The 13417-nt window shown below is 40.4% G+C and overlaps 1 protein-coding gene across 2 annotated transcripts in view; it reads right to left on the reverse strand.

The window, feature by feature from the left end:
• The window catches only part of STAU2 (staufen double-stranded RNA binding protein 2), a 1329984-nt gene that overhangs the window by 973365 nt on the left and 343202 nt on the right, over positions 1-13417 (reverse strand). For both annotated transcript variants that reach the window (XM_053715129.1, XM_053715130.1), the window contains exon 6: positions 1737-1896. In XM_053715129.1, the coding sequence (XP_053571104.1) occupies positions 1737-1896 (160 nt within the window). The remainder of the gene's footprint in view (positions 1-1736; positions 1897-13417) is intronic.

The raw sequence follows: 13417 nt of genomic DNA on the forward strand, positions 1-13417 counted from the left end.
CAGTGTTTAAAACAGAGCAATCGCGCTTTCTCTGAAATGCAGGCATTTTGGATAAAATATTTGCTATGGAGTTATCCATTACTGCCGTCAATTGTTGCATAGTAACAAGCATTGGCGCGCTAGAAGTACTAGGGGTCTCCTGCATGGGCAAAACTGGTGTAGACACAGAAGGAGATGATGTAGAACTATGTCTACTCCCTTCATCTGATGAATCATCTTGGGCAACTTTACTATCTGTAGCAGTACTGTCCTTACTTTGTTTGGACGCTATGGCACAATTATCACACAATTTTGAAGGGGGAGACACATTGGCTTCCATACATACAGAACATAGTTTATCTGAAGGCACAGACATGTTAAACAGGCTTAAACTCGTCAATAAAGTACAAAAACCGTTTTAAAACAAAACCGTTACTGTCTCTTTAAATTTTAAACAGGGCACACTTTTTTACTGAATATGTGAAAAACTATGAAGGAATTGTTCAATTTTCACCAAATTTTCACAAATTTTGTCTTAAAGCATTCAAAGCATTGCACCCAAAAATCCAGACCTTTAACCCTTAAAATGACAAAACCGGAGCCGTTTATAGTTTTAACCCCTCTACAGTCCCAGCTACAGCCTTTGCTGCGACTTTACCAAACCCAGGGGGGTATACAATACCAGATGAAGCCTTCTAGGGACCTTTTCAACTACTTCCAGACCCATACACATGCAGCTGCATGTCCTGCTCTCAAAAGTAACTGCGCAGTAATGGCGCGAAAATGAGGCTCTGCCTACTACAAAGAAGGCCCTTCCTGACTAGGAAGGTGTCTAAGCCAGTGCCTGCCGTGAAAAAAACGTTCCCCAAAGTGATAAAGTGTGAATTTTAACATCAAGCTGTATAAAATGCCCAAATAAAGCAATCGATCTAGCCCATAAAAGTGTCTACCAGAAAAATGACAGCCTTCCAGCATTACCCAGTCTTGTTAGAAATATGGCTAGTCATACCTTAAGCAGAAAAGTCTGCCAACTGTTCCCCCAACTGAAGTTATCTCTTCTCAACAGTCCTATGTGGGAACAGAAACCGATTTTAGTTACTGCTGCTAAAATCATACTCCTCTCACAAACAGAACTCTTCATCCTTTTCTGTTTCAGAGTAAATAGTACATACCAGCACTATTTTAAAATAACAAACTCTTGAAAGTAGAATAAAAAACTACAACTAAACACCACATACTCTTCACCATCTCCGTGGAGATGCTGCTTGCTCAGCGGCAAAGAGAATGACTGGGGTGGGCGGAGCCTAGGAGGGACTATATGGACAGCTTTTGCTGTGCTCTTTGCCATTTCCTGTTGGGGAGGAGAATATTCCCACAAGTTATGGATGACGCCGTGGACCGGACACACCAATGTTGGAGAAATAAAACATGTATAGATTATTTCATCAGTTTAGCACACTGGTTTTCAAACCTGTCCTCTGGCTTCCCTAACAGGCCCGTTGTTTAGGATTACCTTGAATGAGAGCAGGTAAAATAACCATGTTTAATAATCTGCAGATTATTTAATCTGTGCTCTAGTTCAGATATCCACAAAATGTGGCCGGTTAGGGAAGCCTGAGGCCTTGGTTGTTTAGAATAATTTAAGCTGTACATGGAATTCTCCATTTCCTTCTAAGGGTTAAATGCTAAACTAAGACAGGACTGTAACAGTAGAACTATATTCCACTAGTGACAGTAATATTCATGGTTTCACATACCACTGATGATCTCTCTGGAATAGGCTCATTCCTGAGTGCATGAAGAGCTTTAAGTGCCGCATTGTGCCGCGCTGCCTGACGTGTTTTTCCTTCTCCATAGAACTCACTGTTTCCCACAGTCAATTGAACATAGAACGTTTTAAGCATTGGGCAAAGGTATCTGTGAAAGAACATTAGAAACACTATTAATCAAGACATACAGCTATTTAGGGATTTAACATATAAAGCAGCAGAACTGTGTTTCAGTAGGAAATAAAAAAAAAAATAAGGAAAACTTGGCGATAAACTTTACTTCATGGTAAACATTAACTGTGGCAGACAACACAACTATAGTGAAATATATCGGTTTCCTAAGAAGTAAAACATTAAGGGAATATGTGGCACTATGCAATGCTATAGATGCAACTGTATGTACCTGAAATGTGATATAATCACAATCAATAGTTAAATAATAAGTCAAGACAACATCAAACCAACTGGATTAATGTACATTAAAATAACACTGTTTCTAAAACCTTATGACGAATGACACAATGGTTCAAAATGTGTAACCAAATTGTTGATAATTTTCTATAAAAAAAATAAAATATATATATATTCTCTCACTTGCATTGTGGTGTTAGCCTAGGGGCAGTACTGAATACTCGATACCAACACGTTTTGTGCCCCCTTAGACAACAATCACGCCCTACATGATCAAGCCTTAAAGAGCCTTGGGTTAACTTTTGGAACACCAGGGAAGAGTTAAAAAAGCATTTCTATATTACCTTTATTGAATTTCATATTTCTGAGCCACTGTTTTAACCATTGTGTCTGCTTATTTTTTTATGTATAGACTAAAATTTGCTGACCAATAAATAAAAATATTAAAGTGAGAATCGTATGTTAAAAACTTAAATTATGCTTACCTGATCATTTTCTTTTCTTAAGATGGAAAGAGTTCACAGCTGCATTCATTACTTTTGGGAAATAAGAACCTGGCCACCAGGAGGAGGCAAAGACACCCCATCCCCGAACCAGATAAACATCTGTTCCAACCTCCCGAACACAGGAGAGACCCCTAAAAGGGAACTGCAACAGTAACATAACTGTGCTGGAAGAGCGGCTAATCCCCCTAAGGGACACAGGGCGCTGCTCATTTTATCCACCTCGAAAAGAGGAAAGGATGAGAAGACCTCGCCGGAGATCGATCTAGCAACCCTTGGATTGCTACAGTACAGAGTAGCCACAGAGCATTAGTATTCTGAGCTAGTTGTCCAACTAGCCACGAACTTCAGACACAAGTGGAAAAGTGAGGACAAGTTACCCGAACAGAGCAACATCAAGCCTCCACATCACCTCAGATACGAAGCAGAGGACAAAAAAACATGGGTCTTGATGCCACCTGGATGGCAAAACCCAAAATAGTGGAAAAACCACTAGAACCTCCTCTATTCCAAGAAATAAATGCAGCGCATTCCCAACACCAGGGAAAGGACCCCTAACTGGAACCCAAAAAAAAGGCCTCACCTTTTAATGTTCAGAAAAAGGAAGAACCAATTCCCGAAGGGAATGCAAGTCTCCCAGGGAAGACAACCCATCCACAAGGAGAAAACGGATAACATCCAAGAGGTCTCAATGAGGAAGAACTACTAAAGGAAGAACTACTAAAGGAAGAACTACTAAAGGAACAAGTGCAAAAGGACAATTTCCTAAAGCAACACCGCCCCGACCGGTAGAAAATATAATTTATGTAAGAACTTACCTGATAAATTCATTTCTTTCATATTAGCAAGAGTCCATGAGCTAGTGACGTATGGGATATACATTTCTACCAGGAGGGGCAAAGTTTCCCAAACCTCAAAATGCCTATAAATACACCCCTCACCACACCCACAAATCAGTTTAACGAATAGCCAAGAAGTGGGGTGATAAAAAAAGTGCGAAAGCATATAAAATAAGGAATTGGAATAGTTGTGCTTTATTCAAAAAAATCATAACCACCACAAAAAGGGTGGGCCTCATGGACTCTTGCTAATATGAAAGAAATGAATTTATCAGGTAAGTTCTTACATAACTTATGTTTTCTTTCATGTAATTAGCAAGTGTCCATGAGCTAGTGACGTATGGGATAATGACTACCCAAGATGTGGATCTTTCCACGCAAGAGTCACTAGAGAGGGAGGGATAAAATAAAGACAGCCAATTCCTGCTGAAAATAATCCACACCCAAAATAAAGTTTAATGAAAACATAAGTAGAAGATTCAAACTGAAACCGCTGCCTGAAGTACTTTTCTACCAAAAACTGCTTCAGAAGAAGAAAACACATCAAAATGGTAGAATTTAGTAAAAGTATGCAAAGAGGACCAAGTTGCTGCTTTGCAAATCTGATCAACCGAAGCCTCATTCCTAAACGCCCAGGAAGTAGAATCTGACCTAGTAGAATGAGCTGTAATCCTTTGAGGCAGAGTTTTACCCGACTCGACATAAGCATGGTGAATTAAGGATTTACAACCAGGATGCCAAAGAAATGGCAGAAGCTTTCTGACCTTTTCTAGAACCGGAAAAGATGACAAATAGACTAGAAGTCTTTCGGAAAGACTTAGTAGATTCAACATAATATTTCAAAGCTCTAACAACATCCAAAGAATGCAACGATTTCTCCTTAGAATTCTTAGGATTAGGACATAATGAAGGAACCACAATTTCTCTACTAATGTTGTTGGAATTCACAACCTTAGGTAAAAATTCAAAAGAAGTTCGCAACACCGCCTTATCCTGATGAAAAATCAGAAAAGGAGACTCACAAGAAAGAGCAGATAATTCAGAGACTCTTCTGGCAGAAGAGATGGCCAAAAGGAACAAAACTTTCCAAGAAAGTAATTTAATGTCCAATGAATGCATGGGTTCAAAAGGAGGAGCTTGAAGAGCCCCCAGAACCAAATTCAAACTCCAAGGAGGAGAAATAGACTTAATGACAGGTTTTATACGAACCAAAGCTTGTACAAAACAATAAATATCAGGAAGATTAGCAATCTTTCTGTGAAAAAGAACAGAAAGAGCAGAGATTTGTCCTTTCAATGAACTTGCGGACAAACCTTTATCTAAACCATCCTGAAGAAACTGTAAAATTCTCGGAATTCTAAAAGAATGCCACCAAGACACCAAGAAATATAAGTCTTCCAGACTCTATAATATATCTCTCTAGATACAGATTTACGAGCCTGTAACATAGTATTAATCACAGAGTCAGAGAAACCTCTTTGACCAAGAATCAAGCGTTCAATCTCCATACCTTTAAATTTAAGGATTTGAGATCCTGATGGAAGAAAGGACCTTGCGACAGAAGGTCTGGTCTTAACGGAAGAGTCCACGGCTGGCAAGAGGCCATCCGGACAAGATCCGCATACCAAAACCTGTGAGGCCATGCTGGAGCTACCAGCAGAACAAACGAGCATTCCTTCAGAATCTTGGAGATTACTCTTGGAAGAAGAACTAGAGGCGGAAAGATATAGGCAGGATGATACTTCCAAGGAAGTGATAATGCATCCACTGCCTCCGCCTGAGGATCCCGGGATCTGGACAGATACCTGGGAAGTTTCTTGTTTAGATGAGAAGCCATCAGATCTATTTCTGGGAGTTCCCACATTTGAACAATCTGAAGAAATACCTCTGGGTGAAGAGACCATTCGCCCGGATGCAACGTTTGGCGACTGAGATAATCCGCTTCCCAATTGTCTATACCTGGGATATGAACCGCAGAGATTAGACAGGAGCTGGATTCCGCCCAAACCAGAATTCGAGATACTTCTTTCATAGCCAGAGGACTGTGAGTCCCTCCTTGATGATTGATGTATGCCACAGTTGTGACATTGTCTGTCTGAAAACAAATGAACAACTCTCTCTTCAGAAGAGGCCAAGACTGAAGAGCTCTGAAAATTGCACGGAGTTCCAAAATATTGATCGGTAATCTCACCTCCTGAGATTCCCAAACCCCTTGTGCCATCAGAGACCCCCACACAGTTCCTCAACCTGTAAGACTTGCATCTGTTGAGATTATAGTCCAGGTCGGAAGAACAAAAGAAGCCCCCTGAATTAAACAATGGTGATCTGTCCACCACGTCAGAGAATGTCGTACAATCGGTTTTAAAGATATTAATTGAGATATCTTTGTGTAATCCCTGCACCATTGGTTCAGCATACAGAGCTGAAGAGGTCGCATGTGAAAACGAGCAAAGGGGATCGCGTCCGATGCAGCAGTCATAAGACCTAGAATTTCCATGCATAAGGCTACCGAAGGGAATGATTGTGACTGAAGGTTTCGACAAGCTGAAATCAATTTCAGACGTCTCTTGTCTGTTAAAGACAGAGTCATGGACACTGAATCTATCTGGAAACCCAAAAAGGTTACCCTTGTCTGAGGAATCAATGAACTTTTTAGGGAATTGATCCTCCAACCATGATCTTGAAGAAACAACACAAGTCGATTTGTATGAGATTCTGCTAAATGTAAAGACTGAGCAAGTACTAAGATATCGTCCAAATAAGGAAATACCACAATACCCTGTTCTCTGATTACAGACAGAAGGGCACCGAGAACCTGTGTAAAAATTCTTGGAGCTGTAGCTAGGCCAAACGGCAGAGCCACAAACTGGTAATCCTTGTCCAGGAAAGAGAATCTCAGTAACTGATAGTGATCTGGATGAATCGGAATATGCAGATATGCATCCTGTAAATCTATTGTAGACATATAATGCCCTTGCTGAACAAAAGGCAAGATAGTCCTTACAGTTACCATTTTGAATGTTGGTATCCTTACATAACGATTCAATATTTTTAGATCCAGAACTGGTCTGAAGGAATTCTCCTTCTTTGGTACAATGAAGAGATTCGAATAAAACCCCAGCCCCTGTTCCAAAACTGGAACTGACATAATTACTCCAGCCAACTCTAGATCTGAAACACATTTCAGAAATGCTTGAGCTTTCACTGGGTTTACTGGGACACGGGAAAGAAAAAATCTCTTTGCAGGAGGTCTTATCTTGAAACCAATTCTGTACCCTTCTGAAACAATGTTCTGAATACAAAGATTGTGAACAGAATTGATCCAAATTTCTTTGAAAAAACGTAATCTGCCCCCTACCATCTGAGCTGGAATGAGGGCCGCACCTTCATGTGGACTTAGAAGCTGGCTTTGCTTTTCTAGAAGGCTTGGATTTATTCCAGACTGAAACTGCTCCTGAGGATGAAGGATCAGGCTTTTGTTCTTTGTTGAAACGAAAGGAACGAAAACGATTATTAGCCCTGTTTTTACCTTTAGATTTTTTATCCTGTGGTAAAAAAGATCCTTTCCCACCAGTAACAGTTGAGATAATAGAATCCAACTGAGAACCAAATAATTTATTACCCTGGAAAGAAAGGGAAAGCAGAGTAGACTTAGAAGACATATCAGCATTCCAAGTTTTAAGCCATAAAGCTCTTCTAGCTAAAATAGCTAGAGACATAAACCTGACATCAACTCTGATAATATAAAAAATGGCATCACAGATAAAATTATTAGCATGTTGAAGAAGAATGATAATATTATGAGAATCATGATCTGTTACTTGTTGCGCTAAAGTTTCCAACCAAAAAGTTGAAGCTGCAGCAACATCAGCCAATGATATAGCAGGTCTAAGAAGATTACCTGAACACAGATAAGCTTTTCTTAGAGAGGATTCAATTTTCCTATCTAAAGGATCCTTAAAGGAAGTTCCATCTGCCGTAGGAATAGTAGTACGTTTAGCAAGGGTAGAAATAGCCCCATCAACTTTAGGGATTTTGTCCCAAAACTCTAATCTGTCGGACGGCACAGGATATAATTGCTTAAAACGTTTAGAGGGAGTAAATGAATTACCCAAATTATTCAATTCTCTGGAAATTACTTCAGAAATAGCACCAGGAACAGGAAAAACTTCTGGAATAACCACAGGAGATTTAAAGACCTTGTCTAAACGTTTAGATTTAGTATCAAGAGGACCAGAATCCTCAATTTCTAAAGCAATTAAAACTTCTTTAAGTAAAGAACGAATAAATTCCATTTTAAATAAATATGAAGATTTATCAGCATCAACCTCTGAGACAGAATCCTCTGAACCAGAAGAATCATTAGAATCAGAATGATGTTCATTTAAAAATTCATCTGGATAACGAGAAGTTTTAAAAGATTTTTTGTGTTTACTAGAAGGAGGAATAACAGATATAGCCTTCTTAATGGATTCAGAAACGAAATCTCTTATGTTATCAGGAACACTCTGAACATTAGATGTTGTTGGAACTGCAACAGGTAATGGTACTTTACTAAAGGAAATATTATCTGCATTAACAAGTTTGTCATGACATTTAATACAAACAACAGCTGGAGGAACAGCTACCAAAAGTTTACAGCAGATACACTTAGCTTTGGTAGTTCCAGCACCAGACAGCGATTTTCCTGAAGTATTTCTGACTCAGATGCAACGTGAGACATCTTGCAATATGTAAGAGAAAAAACAACATATAAAGCAAAATTGATCAAATTCCTTAAATGACAGTTTCAGGAATGGGAAAAAATGCCAAAGAACAAGCTTCTAGCAACCAGAAGCAATGAAAAATGAGACTTAAATAATGTGGAGACAAAAGAGACGCCCATATTTTTTTAGCGCCAAAAAAGACGCCCACATTATTTGTCGCCTAAATGCTTTTGGCGCCAAAATGACGCCACATCCGGAACGCCGACATTTTTGGCGCAAAAGAACGTCAAAAAAAATGACGTAACTTCCGGCGACACGTATGACGCCGGAAACAGAAAAGATTTTTTTGCGCCAAAAAAGTCCGCGCCAAGAATGACGCAATAAAATGAAGCATTTTCAGCCCCCGCGAGCCTAACAGCCCACAGGGAAAAAGTCAAATTTTTAAGGTAAGAAAAATGATTGATTCAAATGCATTATCCCAAATATGAAACTGACTGTCTGAAAAAAAGGAATGTTGAACATTCTGAGTCAAGGCAAATAAATGTTTGAATACATATATTTAGAACTTTAAAAAAGTGCCCAACCATAGCTTTAGAGTGTCACAGAAAATAAGACTTACTTACCCCAGGACACTCATCTACATGTTTGTAGAAAGCCAAACCAGTACTGAAACGAAAATCAGCAGAGGTAATGGTATATATATATATATATATATATATATATAAGAGTATATCGTCGATCTGAAAAGGGAGGAAAGAGATGAATCTCTACGACCGATAACAGAGAACCTATGAAATAGACCCCGTAGAAGGAGATCATTGAATTCAAACAGGCAATACTCTCTTCACATCCCTCTGACATTCACTGCACGCTGAGAGGAAAACCGGGCTCCAACCTGCTGCGGAGCGCATATCAACGTAGAATCTAGCACAAACTTACTTCACCACCTCCATAGGAGGCAAAGTTTGTAAAACTGATTTGTGGGTGTGGTGAGGGGTGTATTTATAGGCATTTTGAGGTTTGGGAAACTTTGCCCCTCCTGGTAGGAATGTATATCCCATACGTCACTAGCTCATGGACTCTTGCTAATTACATGAAAGAAAAGAGACGCTAAACCTTTTAATCTTCCCACCACGTGGAAATTAATACTCTAGGTTCCGAGGGTATTGGAAGCAACAGAGAGTGACACAGCAAAATTCACTGACCCAGTCACCAGAGCGACGGCTATTTAGGACTGAAACAATCCCGAAAGCTGCACGGACCCGCAAGTCAACTTGAGAATGCTTAGCTGAAACTTGTAAAACAAATAACAAGAAAACTAATAGCACTCGGCACCCCCATCTGACCAGCAAGGCATAATAGGCGCCACGTGTCTGACTAAGCAGCAAGACAGAAGATCTGAACCCAATCAGGCCCAGCCTGCAACCAGGGCCATGACTGCCAAGCTAGCTAAATCCTCAGAAAAAAAGAAAACAGACAAACGTGGGACTAACGTGTACCGAATAACTTCCATAGAAGCAAAGCAGCGAGTATCGATCCCAGATATTTTTAAGTTCCCGCAGGAAACATAGTATGAAAAAGAAAATAAAATTCATCCAAACCGGATTAAATAAAATAACAGGCAACCCGAGGGTTGACGCCCAAGAAGAACAGAAGGAAAGATCTCGATAACAAGACTTAAAGGAGATTACTTCATCCCCCATGTCTAACGAGGTGCACCATTTGAAGGAGGAGACTGATGAGTCCCATACCCAAGAAGGATAGGGTCCGCAAGCAACTCAAAAACATGTCTGAGTAAAACACTAAGGCGAGCCCGCTTGTAACGAAAGGCACAACACTTAGGAAAAGTTACACCCACAGGGAACTGTACATGCCCTCCAGAGGACGAAAGACCTGGGGCAATCTGGCACGAGCACAATCGCGAATAAACATCTGGACTTTGTAAACGCGCAAGCGCCAAAAGTATGTAAAAGCGAAATTGTGCCACAACCTCCAGGAGGAACAATCCACCCTCCAAAGACTGAAACACATAACTTGGGTTACCCGCATGTGTAGTAGCAGAAAGCGGTAGGGAACTCGCATCCCGGAGGACAGGACCCCCCAAGGCAGATGGCTCAGCAGTCTCTTGAATCCCCGAGCCCGACGAACAAGACGCTCTAGGACGGCCTTAAGAACATTACTGACTGACCCGAATCAATGGGGCCAATTCGCATTCTTCACAGGACGAAGAATCTGATTTAGAAAGTTGACCAATCTCAACATCAGCATCCTCCATAACTGGATCAAGGATACCCAAAAATGGACTATATATAAAACAATTTGAACGGCACCTGACACCCACAATAGCTGGGGCACTCACCACCTCCTATGTACCAGACACTAGCGGACTAAAATTTTCCGTTGCCACACAGTCAGGAATGTGGAAATGGGAGACCAAAACGTAAACACGCCCAGTCACAAGGTGAACGGTACAGTCCAAAAAAACATAATTTATGTAAGAACTTACCTGATAAATTCATTTCTTTCATATTAGCAAGAGTCCATGAGCTAGTGACGTATGGGATATACATTCCTACCAGGAGGGGCAAAGTTTCCCAAACCTCAAAATGCCTATAAATACACCCCTCACCACACCCACAATTCAGTTTAACGAATAGCCAAGAAGTGGGGTGATAAGAAAAAAGTGCGAAAGCATATAAAATAAGGAATTGGAATAATTGTGCTTTATACAAAAACATAACCACCACAAAAAAAGGGCGGGCCTCATGGACTCTTGCTAATATGAAAGAAATGAATTTATCAGGTAAGTTCTTACATAAATTATGTTTTCTTTCATGTAATTAGCAAGAGTCCATGAGCTAGTGACGTATGGGATAATGACTACCCAAGATGTGGATCTTTCCACACAAGAGTCACTAGAGAGGGAGGGATAAAATAAAGACAGCCAATTCCTGCTGAAAATAATCCACACCCAAAATAAAGTTTAACGAAAAACATAAGCAGAAGATTCAAACTGAAACCGCTGCCTGAAGTACTTTTCTACCAAAAACTGCTTCAGAAGAAGAAAATACATCAAAATGGTAGAATTTAGTAAAAGTATGCAAAGAGGACCAAGTTGCTGCTTTGCAGATCTGGTCAACCGAAGCTTCATTCCTAAACGCCCAGGAAGTAGATACTGACCTAGTAGAATGAGCTGTAATTCTCTGAGGCGGAATTTTACCCGACTCAACATAGGCAAGATGAATTAAAGATTTCAACCAAGATGCCAAAGAAATGGCAGAAGCTTTCTGGCCTTTCCTAGAACCGGAAAAGATAACAAATAGACTAGAAGTCTTACGGAAAGATTTCGTAGCTTCAACATAATATTTCAAAGCTCTAACAACATCCAAAGAATGCAACGATTTCTCCTTAGAATTCTTAGGATTAGGACATAATGAAGGAACCACAATTTCTCTACTAATGTTGTTGGAATTCACAACTTTAGGTAAAAATTCAAAAGAAGTTCGCAACACCGCCTTATCCTGATGAAAAATCAGAAAAGGAGACTCACAAGAAAGAGCAGATAATTCAGAAACTCTTCTAGCAGAAGAGATGGCCAAAAGGAACAAAACTTTCCAAGAAAGTAATTTAATGTCCAATGAATGCATAGGTTCAAATGGAGGAGCTTGAAGAGCTCCCAGAACCAAATTCAAACTCCAAGGAGGAGAAATTGACTTAATGACAGGTTTTATACGAACCAAAGCTTGTACAAAACAATGAATATCAGGAAGAATAGCAATCTTTCTGTGAAAAAGAACAGAAAGAGCAGAGATTTGTCCTTTCAAAGAACTTGCGGACAAACCCTTATCTAAACCATCCTGAAGAAACTGTAAAATTCTCGGTATTCTAAAAGAATGCCAAGAAAAATGATGAGAAAGACACCAAGAAATATAAGTCTTCCAGACTCTATAATATATCTCTCGAGATACAGATTTACGAGCCTGTAACATAGTATTAATCACGGAGTCAGAGAAACCTCTTTGACCAAGAATCAAGCGTTCAATCTCCATACCTTTAAATTTAAGGATTTCAGATCCTGATGGAAAAAAGGACCTTGTGATAGAAGGTCTGGTCTTAACGGAAGAGTCCACGGTTGGCAAGAGGCCATCCGGACAAGATCCGCATACCAAAACCTGTGAGGCCATGCTGGAGCTACCAGCAGAACAAACGAGCATTCCTTCAGAATCTTGGAGATCACTCTTGGAAGAAGAACTAGAGGCGGAAAGATATAGGCAGGATGATACTTCCAAGGAAGTGATAATGCATCCACTGCCTCCGCCTGAGGATCCCGGGATCTGGACAGATACCTGGGAAGTTTCTTGTTTAGATGGGACGCCATCAGATCTATTTCTGGAAGTTCCCACATTTGAACAATCTGAAGAAATACCTCTGGGTGAAGAGACCATTCGCCCGGATGCAACATTTGGCGACTTAGATAATCCGCTTCCCAATTGTCTACACCTGGGATATGAACCGCAGAGATTAGACAGGAGCTGGATTCCGCCCAAACCAAAATTCGAGATACTTCTTTCATAGCCAGAGGACTGTGAGTCCCTCCTTGATGATTGATGTATGCCACAGTTGTGACATTGTCTGTCTGAAAACAAATGAACGATTCTCTCTTCAGAAGAGGCCAAAACTGAAGAGCTCTGAAAATTGCACGGAGTTCCAAGATATTGATAGGTAATCTCACCTCCTGAGATTCCCAAACTCCCTGTGCCGTCAGAGATCCCCACACAGCTCCCCAACCCGAGAGACTTGCATCTGTTGAAATTACAGTCCAGGTCGGAAGCACAAAAGAAGCCCCCTGAATTAAACGATGGTGATCTGTCCACCATGTTAGAGAGTGCCGAACAATCGGTTTTAAAGATATTGTTTGAGATATCTTCGTGTAATCCTTGCACCATTGCTTCAGCATACAGAGCTGAAGAGGTCGCATGTGAAAACGAGCAAAGGGGATCGCGTCCGATGCAGCAGTCATAAGACCTAGAATTTCCATGCATAAGGCTACCGAAGGGAATGATTGTGACTGAAGGTTTCGACAAGCTGCAATCAATTTTAGACGTCTCTTGTCTGTTAAAGACAGAGTCATGGACACTGAATCCATCTGGAAACCCAGAAAGGTTACCCTTGTCTGAGGAATCAAAGAACTTTTTGGTAAATTGATCCTC

Source organism: Bombina bombina, chromosome 5 (assembly GCF_027579735.1).
Source record: "Bombina bombina isolate aBomBom1 chromosome 5, aBomBom1.pri, whole genome shotgun sequence".
Taxonomy (NCBI): Eukaryota; Metazoa; Chordata; class Amphibia; order Anura; family Bombinatoridae; genus Bombina; species Bombina bombina.